The following is a 20,017-nucleotide window of genomic DNA, read 5'->3' on the forward strand; positions in this document are numbered from 1 at the left end:
AGAGGTCAGTAAAAGATGGCGATTCGATCGATAAATTTGTTTTACGATACAGGGAGACAAAGGCAAAGACCAAATAAATATGATGGCTCCCCGTTCCGGTGTGCGAGGTTCCCGTAGGAAATATGAAGTAAAATATAAAAAATATCAAGAAGGAAAAGATGAAATAGAATTAAAATATATGAATCTGATACATGCTGAAATTATTAAGAATAAATAAGTAAAGCATCGTGCTAACGATAGTGCTTATAGCTGGTCCGTCCGCAATTTTAGCGCTAAGCGTCGCCGCGCCCGACCGTCCGTTTCAGGCGGATCAATGCGCGAAAAACAATCACGCCCAACATAGATCTAGCACTATCTATGCGCGCAAGGCGCTAATGATTAATGTTTGATAACATTGCACGCGATGCGCTAAATTTATTAAGTTTATTGTATTATTTACAAAACACGCATAACCCGTTTAGCGTGATAAATAATGAAGTGAAATATTTCCCGCTAGATTTAGCGCTACATAAACGCGCATGGCGCTGATGATTTACTTATTTTTTACTTGCACGTGATGCGCTAAATGTAGCTCAATTTGTTTCATTTATTATTTACGAAAAGCGTAAGCGGTAAAATAAAAATTGCTACTTAACGCGCACCACATGAAATTAAATGAAATGGGCGAAATTCTCGAAAATATTTTATTTAAAATTATTGGCTAATATTCCGGACTTGCCAGACTGTCCCTTGTCGACGACACCTAGAGTAGACTGATGCATGCGTTTGTCGTCAGTCAATTTTTCCAGCTGATCAGCGACCATTCGTTGACGGCTTTCCTACCGCGACCATTTTAACGGAACAAGTTAAATAACGATTGCGGCGACTGGTCGAACGAGTTGCGTTTACCCGCTCATAATTTAAGCGCTTATCGCAGGTCCGTCTGCTATTTTTGCGCTGTTTTTGGCAGCTCACTACTTGAAAAAATCCTCGAAAAAATCAATTGAATATTTTGAGCTAGATCTTGCGCGCTTGGCACTAATGATTAACTGTAGCGCGATGCGCTAAATTTTACGTAATTTAGTTTATTGTACAAAATTTACAAAGTAAGTTTAATCCGCTAAAGTAAATAATTAGTACGAGAAATATTAAGTAAAAAATTTTGTGATAGATCTCAAGGCTAATAGCCAAAAATGAGCATCATAAGCGGGCGCGCTTCTCGCACATTTTTTACTTAAAATTATTGCGCTCATATTTCTCCGTTTAATTCCGAGCTGGCTGAACTACCCCCGGTCGACGACACCCAGAGTAACCTATAGCTAATCAACGGCCGTCGTTTCTTTTTAGCCGCATTCCCTCGCTGCTCAATATATTTAAGATGCATAACCCACCTTGCGTTCCAAGGCCAAAAGTTTTTAAAATGTTTCACCTTGGTGACGCTGGCCATCAGCGGCTACTCCAGCTCGGCCCGCTGCCGGTGTTGAAAGTGGGCCACCTTCAATTTATTTACTGAGCAGCGAAGGCAGCCGCAAATATGAAAAGCCGCCAATGACGGGCCGCTGATCAGACGGGACACGTCTGACCGTCCGACCGTCGACAAATCAGACTACATTCAGGGTGTCGTCGAAAAGGGGCAGTCTGCCCAGTCCGTAACTTAACGGTGAAATATTAGTGATATTTCTTTCAGCCGAAAATTGGCCCTAAATTGCCCTTAATTACATTTAAGTTTTAAAAAAATTTATAAAATCACCGCTGAGTTCATATAATAAAAAGAAAAGAAATTAGTTTTGTCGAGCATTTTTTAGACACAAAATATGTGAAAATGAAAACAATCCGTTCAAAACCGCATTTGCAAACCCACAAAGATAAATTATTTCTCAATAGTTTTTCCGTCTAGTCCATGTATGATATGAGTCGAGTCTATTCCCGAAAAAGAGTTTTTCATTCCGTTTTTCGAAACGCTAAAATCAATGTATAACTTTAACTTTCACGTATTTTGTGTAGAATTATATTATCTACAAAACTGGCCTCTTTTCTTTTTATTTAAACTCATCATCAGCGATTTTATAAGATTTGTATTAATTTAATTCGTATTATGTGCTAATATAGTCCCTAGAAGTGGCTCTACGGTGGTTTTCCTCAATTATTCATTTTGTATCTGGATTTTTATTAAATTCATCTTAACTTTAAAACTGTTCTGAAAAGTGAAAAGTTATATCATAGTCCTTCCAAAGAAAGTTCATTGATTACATTCTTTGTAATCTGCGTTTTCGTTTTATTTTCTTCTCATAATAAAGGATGGCACTCGCTCTCCCTGGAGTCGTTAAAAATTCAAACTGCAATTTAAACTTTCGCATCGTAAAGTCACAGCAGCACTAATGCAATTAAAAATACTAGACCCGTTAAACTTACACTTATTTTCAGTACTAATAGAACCGTTTTCGATTCCAATGGAAAACCCAAAGTTCTAATATTTGAACCGGTTTTAGTACACCCCAATTTTAGTGGCTCTTGACTATTTATTGTAGCCCATCTCCAGCTTCATTCGGCTGCTACCAATGAATTAGAAAAAAATCCAGTATACGAAAAATGTTCCGTGAAATTAATGAGAGTAGTGACCCACACAACATTTATTGAATTTCGGCATTTGTTCACAGCCAGTGGAAACAGACAGACAGGCGGTTAAATGCACATAAGGTACGATATATATGAAATGATGTCGGTTTTCTCGTCCGTCTTGTTAAGTCCTCTTTTAAACTGACAATGATCAGGACTGCTGCTTCGCAGTCCTATATGCTGCTATCACCAAATACTATAGACTGTCTATAAGTAAAACACAAGTTTATGTTAAATGGATTAATTAATTCAATGCTCAAAAATACTTTATTACCATCAAGATGTTTTAGAAAGCTTCTTGCAGATACTGTTAAAGTACGGGAACTATCAGAGGTGCCCAGATAAAGGTGAGTTTTGCATTTTCCTCGCATCAACATTTCACCGCAAGCACCTGATGTTTTTCAGCCAAAACCCTGTATCATAAAATAGGTAAGAGTATTGTAACTTAAAACACATGTCAACGGGACACACAACCTCAAATAGAGATGATCAGAACAATCCTACATCTATCCAGATGCAAGTATTGGCCAGTAAAGTACAACCTAAGAGTGAAATGAAACAATTTTTTGTAATAACTTTAGGTAAATTGAAATATATCTTTTTTTACCTGATTTGTGGGCTAAAAGAGGAAACAGAAAGATTGAGGTGGCAATATCCTGAATCTGTTAACAGAGAAAAGAGAATCTATAAAATCATAACAGTAAAAGGGTGAAATATTTGAAAAGAAGCAGACCAAAACCTCACCTTTATGATTGTGGCACCAAAATATGGTTCACAATGAAATCTCACTAGCTTTGAAATAGAGTAATAAAGGGAAACACTTCACACTGACAAGGCCAGTCGGCCAATAGGCCATGTAGGGTTATGAGTAGGGAAGGTGTTGCCGTTATTCTTGGCGAATATAAAAAAGAGGGGAAAAACTTTATAAATATTGACTTTAAATTCTAAAAATAACGTAGAATAAGGATAATTATTTTGAAATACTAAAATAAATCAATATTATCCAATTTTTTATTGTGATTTGCAACTGCGTTAAGATGCCACCAGGTGTCAGCTAACTCAGCTGTTGATCATTCGCTGTTCCGTCACATTTTGCTTTTCAACTGATACGATACCAGACATACCAGATACGATATTTCATTTATACGATTTCATTTATACGACCACAAACTGATACTTGGATGAAAATGTCTTCTGAATCTGATTTTAATTCTGATTTCAATGAGAGCGTAGAAAATGACGTTGCAGGCAAAAGATTGAAAAAAGCCAAGGCACAAAGGAAGAAAGAGATTCAGAAACTTAAAAATTTGCTAGGAAGAACAATTAAGAAAAAAAAGGAAGAAACTAAAAAGAGATTAACAGCTTTCAAAGTAAGTCTAAAGTCAATAATATTAGGGTTTTACACAACCTTCTTAACACATTTTTCTGTCGCAGGAAGTTTTCAAAGGTGCCAAGGAGAAGGAAACCAGGAACGAGCCATGGGATGTTCTAGAGTACCAAAACTACTGGAATGGTCTAACGGAGAGGGAACAAAATAACATGGACAGAGCTAAATCCCACTTGATTGAGAGCATTAATAGCAAGATAACCGAAGCAGCAACAAAGTACAATGCTTCAATGCTCCTTTTGGCCAGACTTCCTAATGGAACACAGCACACCAAATTTATTTTGGCAAGCGGAGGTGGTATTGACTACTGCAAAGAGGAAGATGGTACGCTCACTCAACATTTATGGGAACGTCACTGGGACAAGGTTCAAGGTACATCTATAAAATTAAATGTACTTCATCTATTTGACATTTATTTTTAACAGGAAAAAGGATCAAACTTTGTCAAAAAGAGGAAGTGTGGCTCTCAAGAAAAAGTAAAAAGAACAAAATAGGTACATGACAATTATTTATTTCTTTTGATTCTGTCATCGGTTCCAACACTAAATATTTCAACCATTTTGTTTAGGAAATATGAGAAAGGGAAACACGGACAAAGTTTTGAATAAAAAGAACCCTACAAGTGACACAGAAGAAGACTGTAATCTAGGAGAGGATGGCGGGTGATCAGACGAAAGCGATGTTGATAAAAGTATTCAAAATTTTTTTCTCTCGCCGAGGATGATACCGAAACTAATGTTTGGTTTTAATTCAATAGAAAACAAGAGGAAGAAGGAAAAAAAAGGTTGTCTCGAGAAAGAAAAGGAAAGGGAAAGAAAAAAGGTGAAATAAAAGGGACAGGAAATGGAGAGGCAAGAGTGGAAGACTTCTTAGAACAGCGTCCAGGATCCCCTCCTGCTCGTTCTCCGTCAATGTCTCCTACCCCATCCAATCATCCCTTTCCTCTCATGGCCACACCTACTTCATCATCACCTCCAGTGACGACAAATTTTCAGCTTGTCCTTTCAGATGACAACGAATCATCTGGGTATTTTACATTGAAACCTGCATCACCATCCATTGACAAAAAATTGTCAATGGAATGTCAAGTGATTGTTGAAAAATTGCCACCATGCCTTGCCACAGGCAAAGGTACAAGAACCGGAACAAAAACTGATAAATTGCCACCATCATCCACAGGCAAAGGTAGAAGAACCGGAACAAAAACTGAAGACAAAGCTAGTTCTCAAATTTCTCCTATAACAAAAAAGAACAAACTTAAAACTTCTGACGTGTATTCTAGCAGCGATTAAGGAATACAGCTGAACAAATGAAAATGATTCTAGTCGTATTCAATTTTATTTCACATAAAAATAGTACATATTCAATGAAAACAAATCCCAACAGTTTCGTTTCTTTAATATGTTTTATGGAGCTATCCCTTAAAGTTTTTTTTCAGTTTGTGACTAGCTATGTCTTAAGTACAAATATTTTTAATTTTATCTTTAGATGTGCTTGAGAAGGAGGCAATGTAATAAAATTAAGGAAAACTTAAGACATGTCTTTGTCTGAAATTTTTTAATGTCAAACCATACCATTAAAACCGAAATTTTTTTAGAAAATTATGAAAGGGAATATAAACGTTTGGACGTTTATGCTGTGAATTGAAAAGGGATAAAATAAATGTATAACAAATATAAGGAGGCAATGTAATAAAAATAAGGAAAACTTAAGACATGTCTTTGTCTGAAATTTTTTAATGTCACCCATACCATTAAAACCGAAATTTTTTTAGAAAATTATGAAAGGGAATATAAACGTTTGGACGTTTATGCTGTGAATTGAAAAGGGATAAAATAAATGTATAACAAATATAAGGAGGCAATGTAATATAAATAAGGAAAACTTAAGACATGCCTTTGTCTGAAATTTTTTAATGTCACCCATACCATTAAAACCGAAATTTTTTTAGAAAATTATGAAAGGGAATATAAACGTTTGGACGGTTATGCTGTGAATTGAAAAGGGATAAAATAAATGTATAACAAATATAAGGAGGCAATGTAATAAAAATAAGAAAAACTTAAGACATGTCTTTGTCTGAAATTTTTTAATGTCACCCATACCATTAAAACCAAAATTTTTTTAGAAAATTATGAAAGGGAATATAAACGTTTGGACGTTTATGCTGTGAATTGAAAAGGGATAAAATAAATGTATAACAAATATAAGGAGGCAATGTAATAAAAATAAGGGAAACTTAAGACATGTCTTTGTCTGAAATTTTTTATGTCACCCATACCATTAAAACAGAATTTTTTTTAAGAAAATTATGAAAGGGAATATAGACGTTTGGACGTTTATGCTGTGAATTGAAAAGGGATAAAATTAATGTATCACAAATATAAGGAGGCAATGTAATAAAAATAAGGAAAACTTAAGACATGTCTTTGTCTGTTACATGAAAAGATTCGGACAAAGGCTTGTCTTAAGTCGGAGAGGACATGTTGGCCATTGATGCCAGACGATAAGGGAAGCTCGTAGACCGGCCTGTTGAGCTAAGTCGATGTGGAATGTTGTTTTGTTGCAGGTTGTCTGAGGTTGTAGGTCTAGAAGATAGAGGGTGTTCCCAGTGCGTTTTCCTGTTAGTACGAGTTGGTTTCCACGATATAAGAATACTTGATCATCAGAAAATCTTGCTTCTAGTCCGGAACTTGTAGCTGCACCAATTGAGAATAGGTTGGTACCAAGACCTGGTACATAGAGGACATCTTCGATGAGTCTGGTTGATGTTTCGCCATTGACATTGATAGTAGCTCTGATGTGGCCTTTTCCTAGTACCTGGAGATGGGTGTCTCCTATTCCAGCAATTGACCAGGATCCAGGTTGAATTGGTATGGAATTTTCGAATAGATTCTTCTTGTCTGACATATGTTGAGTTGCTCCAGAGTCTGCGAAGAAGGCGAGAACACTCTTCGGGTTGAAAGAAGTTGATGACAATAGTGCCTGGTCTTTGTTGGCTTGCTCCTCTCTTTCAACCCTCTTCTTCCTTCTGCAATCTTTTGTCTCATTACCAGATATGAAGCAATAACCACATCGGACGTCCAGTCGTGGTGATTGTCGATTGACTCCATGCAAACATCTGCCACCTCTTCTGTTGCCACGGTTTCCTCGTCCTCTTGTCTGACCGTATGCTGCAAAAGCTTGATTAGAGCCATCAGTTCTTTCGTTGGATCTAAGAACATTTTCTTCTGAACGGAGGCGTTGTAGTAGATTGTCAATCGTTCTTTCATTCAGAGGGACATTTGCCCAGACAGATCTTACAACTCTGAACTGTTCAGGAAGTGTGGCAAGAGCCTTGGTTACAAGCTGCATCTCATCAAGAGGTTGTCCAAGTTCTCTAAGTTTGTCAACAATCGATGAGAGTTTTCGAATGTGGGTAGTCATATCATCATCTATATAAATAAATTTGATGATTAGTGGTATGTTTAAGCAGTGTGTGATTATGTTGAGTATACCAGGGTGATGAGTGAATTCATAGAATGATTGCCACAACAGATGAGGATTCTCAGCTGCTCTAAGCCGGTACTGTGTGTCCAATCTTGTCCACATGATTGCAGCTGTTTCACAGGAGTACAAACTCTCTTTCATTGGCTTAGTTAGTGTCGCAAAGATGTAGTTTCTGGATGTTACATCTCTGAGAATCCAAGCATCAATCGCAGCAACATTTGTAATACGTTGTGGATTATCAGGATCATCCCTTATCTGTAAAAGATAGATTTGGATTTTAGTAAGCATGTGTATATTGTTATACATGGAAGCTTGATTAGACATGTGTAAGTTTAAATAGTGCTACATGTGTTAAATCTATACACGTGTGTGAACATGAGAGTGAGTTACACATGTGACCATGTCTACGAGTCATACATGTGAACATGTGTATAGTTACATGTGAACATGTGTGGGAATTATACATGAGAAATGTTGTGTATCACAGGGTCATATGTGCTTAACGTATATGAGTGTGACGAAGACATGCGTAAAAAATTTCAGAATGCTTTGGTTACCTCTTCGGGCAATGTGTGCCCTTCTCTTCCTTCGACAAGTCCAAGTAGCCCAAGTTGTTGGAAAATCATTCGCAATTCAAAATTCCACTCACGGAAATTGGTACCGTCGAACTTAGGTACATGGTTAACATCTCTAAGATGATTTTCAATAATCTGATTGGCCATCTTATTTCGTTAAAGGGAACAAAATACTGGGCCCATAACCTGTTGAATTTAACTTTAGTATTAAGCTAACAGAAATAAGATACCAATTATTGAATAGCACTTGCTGTATTAATACCTGAGTAATTTAACAAAGTGGATACAGTTTAAATTGCTTTTTATAAAACTCTAAGTCACCTTTTCGGACAGAGAAGGTACACACCAGTTCAGAACACGTGAAGTAAGCAAGTCAGAACAGACGACGGTTGTGCAAGACCGTCAAACCTTGGGAAGGGAGGTGTTTTGGGTTTCAGCAACACAAATAGGTTTAGGCAACAGTGTGAGAATAATATTTGAAATCATCTCATTCCAGTCCCTTTACAAATGCGAAGTCAGGCTGTTTAGGAGAATTTCAGTTGGACCATTCCCTAATAATAATTTTGTTTAAGTAATAATATCTTCTTTTTGAAGAAGACATTGACTGTATCATGGGAACAGTCCCACTCCAACCCTTTACATCAGGAATATGTTTGAAGTGACTCAATATTGTCACGTCCCGTCCTGTTCGCCTTACTTTGTGAGCGCTAGATGGCCTTGTGTCGCTTGGCGTTCTAGTTAAACCAGATTTGTCCCTCTATTCTTTTTCAGAGTTCGCCTGCTGTTGTTTCGGTCCGGTCGCAAGCTTGTTTGCTCTGTTCCTTTGTGTGTGTCTTCTCTTCTCTGCGTGTGTGTGTTTAGCTTTACTGAAGTGTGTGTTACTCGTGTTAGTTTAGACCCACTAGGGGCACCATCGGAGTAGTTAAGTAGTTTAGTGTAGACCGATGGTGCGATTCACTGTCCCGTACTGTGCCAGTGTTGTCGGCCAGCGTCTCAGTGATTTACATTGTAGTGTCGCATTCAACGAGTGTACTGAACTTATTGCCCGTGACAATATAAGGGAACAGTCCAAATAAATTTCTCATTCGCAGTATACTTTTATAGTAATGAAGTCATGGACCACGAATGAAGAATTTAGTTGGACCGTTCCCTTCTTCTGAGTCTTTTCAATTTGATTTGATGAAAAAGGTTTGAGTTGGACTGTTCCCATTGATCAGCTATAAAACACAAATTTTTCTCCTTGAACCTTATTACCTAACAAAAATATCAATATCTATGAACAAAAAACAGTAGTTAATATTTGTTATGGTTACAGGCTATATTTTTTATGCTGGAGGGGGATTGGCAACTTGCTCTATTCAAGTACTCCACTGGTTTCCCTTGAAACTTCAAATCAGCCGGGGCCAGCATTGCTGGGAATTTGGCTGCTAATGATGAAGGGAGAGAATTAGTCGCTAGATGGCGCGACAAAAGTGTCATGGCCGCTTTAACACGGCAGTGTCCCATCTCCTTATCTCTGCCGTTTACTGCCCATTTTAATTTCTAAGTTCTAACAGCATTGATACGTTATTACAATACTTAGTCGTTATAGGTTTGGTTGGCTATCTTAAATCTTAATTGGTTTCCACTTAAAGTGTTATAAAATACTTAAATTTAAGCAAAACAAAAAAAAAAGAAATGTTTCCCTGTGGGCCCGAAACCAAGTTCCTTTGGGTGGTTCTACAGTGCTATACCCACTACACCACTTGCTATTGCTTTTCACTTGTATTTGGTTCAACGGCTTTGTAGTATTTTTGTACAACGGCTTATCTTTCGTCGTTTTTCATTAAGTTGAGTTTATCACCGCTAGATGCGCTCAGACTTGGAAGAAGTTCGAGGGGGCGGAACTGAGTTTGAAGGAGGCATGTCCGTAGAGGACCCATAAAGACGAAGCCATCTCCGAGAGAATCTTCCGCCATAAGTGACGCGTAACCATAAGTATGGCTCTGCTTCTACTTTGAAAAAAGTTCTACTTTGAAAGAAATTCTACTTTGGCAAAGTTTCTATTTTGACAAAAGTTCTACTGTGGCAAAACTTCTACTTTGACAAAAGTTCTACTGTAGCAAAACTTCTACTTTGAAAGAAGTTCTACTTTGGCAAAGCTTCTAATTTGACAAAATTTCTACTTGGCAAAACTTCTACTTTGACAAAAGTTCTACTTTGGCAAAGCTTCAAACTTGAAAAAAGTTCTACTGTGGCAAAACTTTTACTTTGACAAAAGTACTATTTTGAAAGAATTTCTACTTTGGCAAAGTTTCTCCTTTGACAAAAGTTCTACTGTGGAAAAACTTCTACTTTGACAAAAGTTCTACTGTGGCAAAACTTCTACTTTGATAAAACTTTTACTTTGAAAGAAGTTCTACTTTGGCAAAGATTTCTACTTTGACAAAAGTTCTACTGTGGCAAAACTTCGATTTTAACAAAAATCGACTTTTGAAAGAATTTCTACTTTGGTAAAGCTTCTTCTTTGACAAAAGTTCTACTGTGACAAAACTTCTACTTTAACAAAAGTTGTACTTTGAAAGAAGTTCTACTTTGGCAAAGCTTCTACTTTGACAAAAGCTCTAAATACTTTGACAAAAGTTGTACTTTGAAAGAAGTTCTACTTTGGCAAAGCTTCTACTTTATCAAAAGTTCTATAGTGGCAAAACTTATACTTTTCCAAAAGTTCTACTTTTCCAAAAGTTCTACTTTGACAAAAGTTCTACTTTAAAAGAATTTCTACTTTGGTAAAACTTCTACTTTGCCAAAAGTTCTACTTTGAAAGAAGTTCTACTTTGGCAAAGCTTCTACTTTGACAAAAGTTCTACTTTGACAAAAGCTCTACTTTGACAAAAGTTGTACTTTGAAAGAAGTTCTACTTTGGCAAAGCTTTCACTTTGACAAAAGTTCTACTGTGGAAAAAACTTCTATTGACAATTGTTCTACTTTAAAAGAAGTTTGACTTTGGCAAAGCTACTACTTTATCAAAAGTTCTATAGTGGCAAAACTTACAGTACCCACCAAACTATTAGGTACACCCCCCTATTTTCAGTGCATTCTTATGGCACTACGTGTCCTAGTAAAAATGCAATAACTCTTGAACCGCTTGGGCTAGATTTTTTTCCTTTTGGCCCTGAGTAGATCTAATGATGATCTACATTTTTTCTACACATGAAGTTGTCGTAGGATTAACCCCCACGGCGCTACGGTATCGTTCAGATAATTAGGTACACCCGTTTTCCCCCATATACGCCGTGTTAAATACGGCGTTTTCAAAAATTTACAAAAAATACTTAAAGTAAAGCTAAAATTTTTTTCTTTGTGCCAAAAGAAGCACAATTCCTCACTCTATACGAATGTAAAGAATGATTTACAAAAAAATCAACTCAGAGAACCCTTCCCTATACCCTAAAGTTTTCCATTTCAAAATTTGTACTTTTTACTACACACTTGCACTGTCGCCCCCATAGGCATTAGAAATTTCGACAAATTTTGAAGTGGAAAACTTTAGGGTATAGGGAAGATAATTAAGTTACAGAAAAACGAATAGCAAAACAGTCCGACTTTACGCTAGACCAAAGTTCCCCGGATTTGACCGGGGCTCAGGTTACTCGTCATAGAAATAAAATTAACTTTGTTGATATTTTTACTAGCTATCCAGTGAGATCAAAAATGAAAAAAAAAAATACAATACTGTTCATGTTTGGGAATGAGTTCCATGGAATAATGGGAAGAAAGTGTCAACACTCAGTAAGTTGCAAATAGTCAGAAATGTTTCTGGTAATTTCCAGAATAAAAACATAGTGCTAAATTGTAGTGAGAAAAATCCATAAAATAAGATCATTTCTACACTTCTTTGGTGTAATGGTTAGCGCGTCGAGTGTATCAGTAAGTTGTACGACGGCTTGAACGAGCGTTCATGGTACCGCATACATGAGTCAATCAGTAAGTTGTGCGACGGCTTGAACTAACGTTCATGGTACCGTATACATGATCCTATCGATTTGTGCAAACTTTTATACCGAATATTGTATTTTGATTTTTTATCATTTGTAATTACCAAATTAGATATTAAAGAAATATTGACAATAGTAAGTTCGGTACTTTGACGGTAAATCTATGTTAGAGGTTCGAACCTTGGCAAGAGCCATCCTTTTTATTATTTGATTCTTCAAATACATTTGCATTTACTTGTATGCATGTAAAAAAATTAGCATAAAATAAAAAAATTATGTTTTTTAGTGTGTTGTTAGGTAAAATATCTAACGAAAAGAGATTCGAGAAGACTTGAAAGAAATCAACATTCTGTGTTTGACGTTTTTGATTATCGATTTAAGTTGCAAATAGTCAAAAAGAGTTATTTTAATTTGAATAACTTTTGAATAGAACATGAAGATCATAGAAATAAAATTAACTTTGTTGATATTTTTACTAGCTATCCAGTGAGATCAAAAATGGAAAAAAAATACAATACTGTTCATGTTTGGGAATGAGTTCCATGGAATAATCGGAAGAAAGTGTCAACACTCAGTAAGTTGAAAATAAACAGAAATTTTTCTGGTAATTTCCAGAATAAAAACAAAGTGCTAAATTGTAGTGAGAAAAATCCATAAAATAAGATCACTTATACACTTCTTTGGTGTAATGGTTAGCGCGTCGAGTGTATCAGTAAGTTGTACGACGGCTTGAACGAGCGTTCATGGTACCGCATACATGAGTCAATCAGTAAGTTGTGCGACGGCTTGAACTAACGTTCATGGTACCGTATACATGATCCTATCGATTTGTGCAAACTTTTATACCGAGTATTGTATTTTGATTTTTTATCATTTATAATTACCAAATTAGATATTAAAGAAATATTGACAATAGTAAGTTCGGTACTTTGACGGTAAATCTATGTTAGAGGTTCGAACCTTGGCAAGAGCCATCCTTTTTATTATTTGATTCTTCAAATACATTTTCATTTACTTATATGCATATAAAAAATTAGCATAAAATAAAAAATTATGTTTTTTTGTGGTTTGTTAGGTAAAAAATCTAACGAAAGAGATTCGAGAAGACTTGAAAGAAATCAACATTCTGTGTTTGACGTTTTTCACTATCGATTTAAGTTGCAAATAGTCAGAAAGAGTTATTTTAATCTGAATAACTTTTGAATAGAACATGAAGATCATAGAAATAAAATTAACTTTGTTGATATTTTTACTAGCTATCCAGTGAGATCAAAAATGGAAAAAAAAATACAATACTGTTCATGTTTGGGAATGAGTTCCATGGAATAATGGGAAGAAAGTGTCAACACTCAGTAAGTTGCAAATAGTCAGTTATTTTTCTGGTAATTTCCAGAATAAAAACATAGTGCTAAATTGTAGTGAGAAAAATTCATAAAATAAGATCACTTATAAACTTCTTTGGTGTAATGGTTAGCGCGTCGAGTGTATCAGTAAGTTGTACGACGGCTTGAACGAGCGTCCATGGTACCGCATACATGAGTCAATCAGAAAGTTGTGCGACGGCTTGAACTAACGTTCATGGTACCGTATACATGATCCTATCGATTTGTGCAAACTTTTATACCGAGTATTGTATTTTGATTTTTTATCATTTATAATTACCAAATTCGATATTAAAGAAATATTGACAGTAGTAAGTTCGGTACTTTGACGGTAAATCTATGTTAGAGGTTCGAACCTTGGCAAGAGCCATCCTTTTTATTATTTGATTCTTCAAATACATTTTCATTTACTTATATGCATGTAAAAAAATTAGCATAAAATAAAAAATAATTTTTTTTTGTGGGTTGTTAGGTAAAAGATCTAACGAAAGAGATTCGAGAAGACTTGAAAGAAATCAACATTCTGTGTTTGACGTTTTTGACTATCGATTTAAGTTGCAAATAGTCAGAAAGAGTTATTTTAATCTGAATAACTTTTGAATAGAACATGAAGATCATAGAAATAAAATTAACTTTGTTGATATTTTTACTAGCTATCCAGTGAGATCAAAAATGGAAAAAAAAAATACAATACTGTTCATGTTTGGGAATGAGTTCCATGGAATAATCGGAAGAAAGTGTCAACACTCAGTAAGTTGCAAATAGTCAGTTATTTTTCTGGTAATTTCCAGAATAAAAACATAGTGCTAAATTGTAGTGAGAAAAATTCATAAAATAAGATCACTTATAAACTTCTTTGGTGTAATGGTTAGCGCGTCGAGTGTATCAGTAAGTTGTACGACGGCTTGAACGAGCGTCCATGGTACCGCATACATGAGTCAATCAGTAAGTTGTGCGACGGCTTGAACTAACGTTCATGGTACCGTATACATGATCCTATCGATTTGTGCAAACTTTTATACCGAGTATTGTATTTTGATTTTTTATCATTTATAATTACCAAATTCGATATTAAAGAAATATTGACAGTAGTAAGTTCGGTACTTTGACGGTAAATCTATGTTAGAGGTTCGAACCTTGGCAAGAGCCATCCTTTTTATTATTTGATTCTTCAAATACATTTTCATTTACTTATATGCATGTAAAAAAATTAGCATAAAATAAAAAATTATGTTTTTTTGTGGGTTGTTAGGTAAAAGATCTAACGAAAGAGATTCGAGAAGACTTGAAAGAAATCAACATTCTGTGTTTGACGTTTTTGACTATCGATTTAAGTTGCAAATAGTCAGAAAGAGTTATTTTAATCTGAATAACTTTTGAATAGAACATGAAGATCATAGAAATAAAATTAACTTTGTTGATATTTTTACTAGCTATCCAGTGAGATCAAAAATGGAAAAAAAAAATACAATACTGTTCATGTTTGGGAATGAGTTCCATGGAATAATCGGAAGAAAGTGTCAACACTCAGTAAGTTGCAAATAGTCATAAATGTTTCTGGTAATTTCCAGAATAAAAACATAGTGCTAAATTGTAGTGAGAAAAATACATAAAATAAGATCACTTATACACTTCTTTGGTGTAATGGTTAGCGCGTCGAGTGTATATGCGTATGTGCGTAAGTTGTACGACGGCTTGAACGAGCGTTCATGGTACCGCATACATGAGTCAATCAGTAAGTTGTGCGACGGCTTGAACTAACGTTCATGGTACCGTATACATGATCCTATCGAATTGTGCAAACTTTTATACCGAGTATTGTATTTTGATTTTTTATCATTTATAATTACCAAATTAGATATTGAAGAAATATTGACAAAAGTAAGTTCGGTACTTTGACGGTAAATCTATGTTAGAGGATCGAACCTTGGCAGAGCCATCCTTTTTATTATTTGATTCTTCAAATACATTTTCATTTACTTATAAGAAAATAAAAAATTAGCATAAAATAAAAAATTATGTTTTTTAGTGGGTTGTTAGGTAAATGTAATGTACGTATTTATATGGCGCCTTTCCATTATCTGCTCAAAGCGCCTTCAGTTTCCAATTTAGATGCGATTGAACACACCACAGTATATTTAACGTCATATCCTTGAAAGCAATCAAGAATCCTGTGTTATGCATGCTGCCTCAAGGGCGCTACTTACAGTGCGTAAAAGATCTAACGAAAGAGATTCGAGAAGACTTGAAAGAAATCAACATTCTGTGTTTGACGTTTTTGACTATCGATTTAAGTTGCAAATAGTCAGAAAGAGTTATTTTAATCTGAATAACTTTTGAATAGAACATGAAGATCATAGAAATAAAATTAACTTTGTTGATATTTTTACTAGCTATCCAGTGAGATCAAAAATGGAAAAAAAAAATACAATACTGTTCATGTTTGGGAATGAGTTCCATGGAATAATCGGAAGAAAGTGTCAACACTCAGTAAGTTGTGTGATGATGAGTCACAGGAGTCAAACACGAGAGGTGCGGTTAAAGGTGTATTGAGAACAACCAAGACAACTGTAACACGATTACAAGCACAAGCGAGTGACCGTACAAGCGAGACCTCAAATGGGTCGAATGTCCGGTTTACATACGGGACGACGGGCGATGGCTTGTCTGATGGTAGCCATGCCTGTTAAAGTAATTAAGGAGATGCGTATGGTAAACGCATCAACAAGTGTGAGAACTTGTCAATGGCTTTGCCATATGCTGTGAATTAACATTACACTCCTCCCCCGCTTGGAGATGTTCCAAACTGGGAAGGGGCGTGATCTTTAAACATTGGCAAAGCACAGCATCACTACATGTAAGATTAAAAGCACAACATTGCTACATATAAGGTCACTGAACAAGCAAGATTGGTAAAAATCACTAAACAGGCAAGAATGGCAAACATCTGCATAAAGGCAACTGTCAAAGACATTGATAATATTTTTTTTTTAAGTAGCTAAGATGAATAAATTCTTTTTCGCGCTCGCTTCAGTTGCTGGGCCTGGGAGTAAAAACGTCGATATAGTTCACGGCTGTCGCGGTTGTATTGGTTGATGAGATCCTTCCTGTTTTGCTGATACTCCTCCTCGCTTCGGAGAAGAATTTGGGGAGCGTAAATCTGCTCAGCTTCCCCGCTGCATTCGTTGTTGGGGAGTCCTGGTTGAAGGGGAAACTGCTTTTTCGTCCGAGGCGAAGTTTAGTTGTAGATCAGGGTTCGGCTCCGTCGATCCGCTATCGATTGAACTTACGTCATCGTAGTAAAGGTCGTCGCTGTGTAGTGGACCTTCATCTTCCGGATCCGCTTCGTGAAGTGTTATTAGTGAATCTGCTTCAAGGTCGATTTGTTATTTGTTGTTAATAAATCTCCTTTCTGTTTGAAACACTACTGTTTCGCTGCTGCTGATCATCACTTTCGCTGGTATTTTCCTTACTCTTGCTTCTACGTCCAGGAGTACCACGGTGTTTTCTTTTCTATCAGCTACTAACGCGAACGTTCTCTTTAGCGCTTTTGCGTTGGCGTCCATGTTAGCTGCTTGGGTAAAATCGATTCATTAGTGATGCTATGTCAAGGCAATGACTAAAAAGTCGGTAACTACGATGTATTGGCTAATTAGCATCTTTCTTTCTTTCTTTTTTTTTAGCATTAAATGTTATTGGCTTTTTTTTTTAGGTTTTTCTTTTTGTTATTTGTAAATAACTATTAGCTGCTACTGGTGATTACTACAACGCTCTGCTACCATTGTCTCTTTTTATTCTTGTTATTATTATTATTTTTTTTAAATTCCTTTATTCGAATTCGTTTAGATCGTCGTCATCTTCATTCTCGGAAGGCGTTATTTTGTTGTCGGCAATAATGTTTTTCTCGATGTCGCTATCTGATTCGCTTGTTATCAAAGAATAGTCCCGTCGGTATCCAGGTGGTGGGGGTAGTTTCGATTTGGCTTTTTCTATTAGGCGTTTAAAATTCCGTAATTTGAGACTTGGTGCACCGTCGTCTAGGCGTGACATTTCGGTTCTTGTAGGGTAGATGTTCTCGTTGACCTTTCGTGGCGGAATAGGGATGTGCTTAATTGGCGGTATTTCTTCCAAGTCTGGCATATCCTCGTAGTTTCCTTTTTGGGAGGTCTCGTCCCAGATAGGAATTTGTGTCCCAAGGCGGGACCAAAGCCGTGCGGCTGGTGCGGTGGGCACAGGGGAATCTCTAAGATGTCCCATTGCGAGCCCTTATTTGAATGCGTTACTCATTTTTCATCTTGTCGGATACGTCATTTTTTACTCCCTCTCGTAGAAGTCTCTGATGCGTCCCGTTTTTATTTTTTGGCTCCTTCTTGACACTTAGAAAATTTCGGAGAAACTGTCTTTGTGTTTTCGCGGCAAATTTTGATTCTCAAATCTTATTATAACCTTTATCTTCATAACTGAAAACATGAATTCGTGGCCCATCTGGATAGTACTGGCTTCTCACCACGACGATCCGGGTTCGACCCCCGGTTCAGGTTCCATATTTCTTCAACAGCGCTGTTAGTGTGCAGTCGATTTATGTAGTGTGTCCGGTAACCCTTTGCATACTTTGACAAATAAACTTGTCGTCCGGATATCCGGATCAGCGTTCGTGAAAAAATGTCGGCACAGCAAACACTCATAAGAAAAAGAAGAGTAAAGAAAAAGGAACGAAATTCAGAGTCCAGAAAAAGATTTATTATTAATGACTTCTTGAGATCCTTTTTCCGTCCCAAGTACGTCTAATGTTCATCCCATGGGACGGGATAAGGACCGCTATGAGATCTCGGCGAAGCGGACATTGGCCATACGTAAAAGACGTCCTAAGAATGTAAACTTGGGAATCTGCTATGTGCCAAGTACATCTCAGACGTCTCAAAGTGACGTGTTTTGTGCGTCTATGGGACTGCAGTGTGCTATCTGGGACGTCCGACATTATGTTCATGGCTGCTATCGCTTTCTCGATTCTGTCAGAATTATTGTAATAAAATCTACTGTCGAGTGTTTTATAGACCTTTTTCCTATTTTCATGATTGTAGAGGCGTAAATATTGATAGACGGCATTCCTGCCATCTTTTTCTGCGGCCATGATTGGAGTTTCGTTGTTACGATTTCCAAGTTCCAGGCGGGCTCCGTGAGAAATCAATACCCTTAACGTAGGTATATCGTTCACGAAGTGTGCGGGCGTGTTTCCATTATTGTCCTGTAGATTTACGTGTGCTCCGTGGTATAGTAGAATGTCGGCAATTTCATGTCGGTTTTTTTCCACTGCTAGATGGATATAAGAAAGAGATTTATGCACTTTTGTGTTGAAAATGTGCTGGAATCTGTCTAGCTCTACTAGAGCCCTTATGGTTTCGATGTCGTTTCTTCTTATAGCCACTGAAATGGGGCAGCTGAATTTTCTGTTGATTAGAAATGACTCGACTTTTGGGTTTTGGCTGAGGATGTAATCGATACAATTCCTAGCCTGATGGCTTATTGCCAAAGTCAAAGGAAATTCCTGATTAACCAGATCGTGCTCTAGAAGGTTTTTCTTGTAAATATGGACGAACCGTATACTATTTACGTCATCCCGTGAGATGAGTATTTCCGTGATTGTTCTAGCCAATCGATCTCCGCTGTAGATTGTGGCGCCCTTGTTGATCAAGTCTTCGATCATGTTAATTCGGTGTAATCGTACCGCGGTCACTAGCGCCGTTTCGTTCTTCGAGTTACTTTTTTCGACGTCTGCATCGTGCTCTAGGAGAATCTTGAAACATTTATACGAATTATGTTTGATAGCTACCAGAAGAGGCGTTTTTTGTCGATAGCTGTTCTCAATGTCCTCTGGGTGTCGCGTAAGCCAATACTTCAGCTCGGTGTGACTGTCCATCAAAACCAATTCGTGAATCTTCGGGGTAGTTTTTTCAATTCCATGTTTCCGGTTGGGAGGAAAAGCATTTCTCCTACTCATGTGGGTAGTGCTAAAGGTCCAAATCCGTTGACGTTCCGAAGGGGTCGTTGCAAAATCCTCTTGGTTCATTTTTTCTTTTCTTTTCTATGATGATATGGTGTTTTGGATATTAGAAGGTGTTTTTTTTTTTTAACATATTTTTGTATATAGTTATTCAAAGCATTTCTACTCTACTCCATGCGGCGATAAGTATGTTGTCAATTGTCAGCAGTTACAGATGAATTTGATTAAGGAAACTATTTGCTCGGCTTATTGATTCGACAGGCGCACTTGGTGGCATAACATATGGATACATATTTCCTGGCATTATAACTGGATGGTTTGTGGCATATGCCATGTGATGACTCTGCTCTATTGGTATTTCTACTGCTGCACGGCGATTTCGGCGTTGTTGAAACGAATCTATCATGGCTGGTACAGGGTTGACTCGTGCAAAAATATACGCGACTAGGATAAACATTATAAATCCTATCGTAGTAAAGACGATAATTTTTAGATAATCTGTCCAAGAGTACATGTCTTCAATTTTCGTATCCTGTTTCTCTGACATTATCATTCCAGCTAACGAATTGTCGTGCGTTTCCTCTATCCTACCTATTAATTCGTTTAAAACG

At 36.7% G+C, this 20,017-nt stretch overlaps 2 protein-coding genes and 1 long non-coding RNA gene across 3 annotated transcripts; 1 reads left to right on the plus strand and 2 right to left on the minus strand.

The window, feature by feature from the left end:
• Positions 1–2,571: 2,571 nt before the first annotated feature.
• LOC124312538 lies at positions 2,572–3,215 on the minus strand. The gene is made up of 4 exons (XR_006910529.1): positions 3,203–3,215; positions 3,070–3,137; positions 2,870–3,008; positions 2,572–2,802 (listed from the first exon to the last, which is right to left on the minus strand). It is a non-coding gene; the product is annotated as an uncharacterized LOC124312538 (long non-coding RNA).
• Positions 3,216–3,690: 475 nt separating this feature from the next.
• Positions 3,691–4,484, plus strand: LOC124311867. The gene is made up of 3 exons (XM_046776238.1): positions 3,691–3,965; positions 4,030–4,354; positions 4,408–4,484. The coding sequence occupies exons 1-3, from the start codon at positions 3,777–3,779 to the stop codon at positions 4,482–4,484; spliced, it is 591 nt and encodes a 196-aa protein (XP_046632194.1). The 5' UTR covers positions 3,691–3,776.
• Positions 4,485–18,223: 13,739 nt separating this feature from the next.
• LOC124311868 (ankyrin-1-like) lies at positions 18,224–19,472 on the minus strand. The gene is made up of 2 exons (XM_046776239.1): positions 18,320–19,472; positions 18,224–18,270 (listed from the first exon to the last, which is right to left on the minus strand). Exons 1-2 carry the CDS (start codon positions 19,470–19,472, stop codon positions 18,224–18,226), a joined length of 1,200 nt encoding a protein of 399 aa, XP_046632195.1.
• Positions 19,473–20,017: the final 545 nt, after the last annotated feature.

Source organism: Daphnia pulicaria, chromosome 8 (genome assembly GCF_021234035.1).
Source record: "Daphnia pulicaria isolate SC F1-1A chromosome 8, SC_F0-13Bv2, whole genome shotgun sequence".
In the NCBI taxonomy this organism is placed as follows: Eukaryota; Metazoa; Arthropoda; class Branchiopoda; order Diplostraca; family Daphniidae; genus Daphnia; species Daphnia pulicaria.

What these genes read in the sequence shown, in the direction of transcription:
- LOC124311867 (XM_046776238.1), top strand. Translation starts at nt 3,777, where the DNA reads ATGAAAATGTCTTCTGAATCTGATTTTAATTCTGATTTCAATGAGAGC. An exon ending in AGAGATTAACAGCTTTCAAA is followed by an intron (nt 3,966 to 4,029) that starts GTAAGTCTAAAG and finishes TTTCTGTCGCAG; the next exon opens with GAAGTTTTCAAAGGTGCCAA. An exon ending in TCACTGGGACAAGGTTCAAG is followed by an intron (nt 4,355 to 4,407) that starts GTACATCTATAA and finishes TATTTTTAACAG; the next exon opens with GAAAAAGGATCAAACTTTGT.
- LOC124311868 (XM_046776239.1), bottom strand. Translation starts at nt 19,472, where the DNA reads ATGAACCAAGAGGATTTTGCAACGACCCCTTCGGAACGTCAACGGATT. An exon ending in AAAACACGTCACTTTGAGAC is followed by an intron (nt 18,271 to 18,319) that starts GTCTGAGATGTA and finishes TTACATTCTTAG; the next exon opens with GACGTCTTTTACGTATGGCC.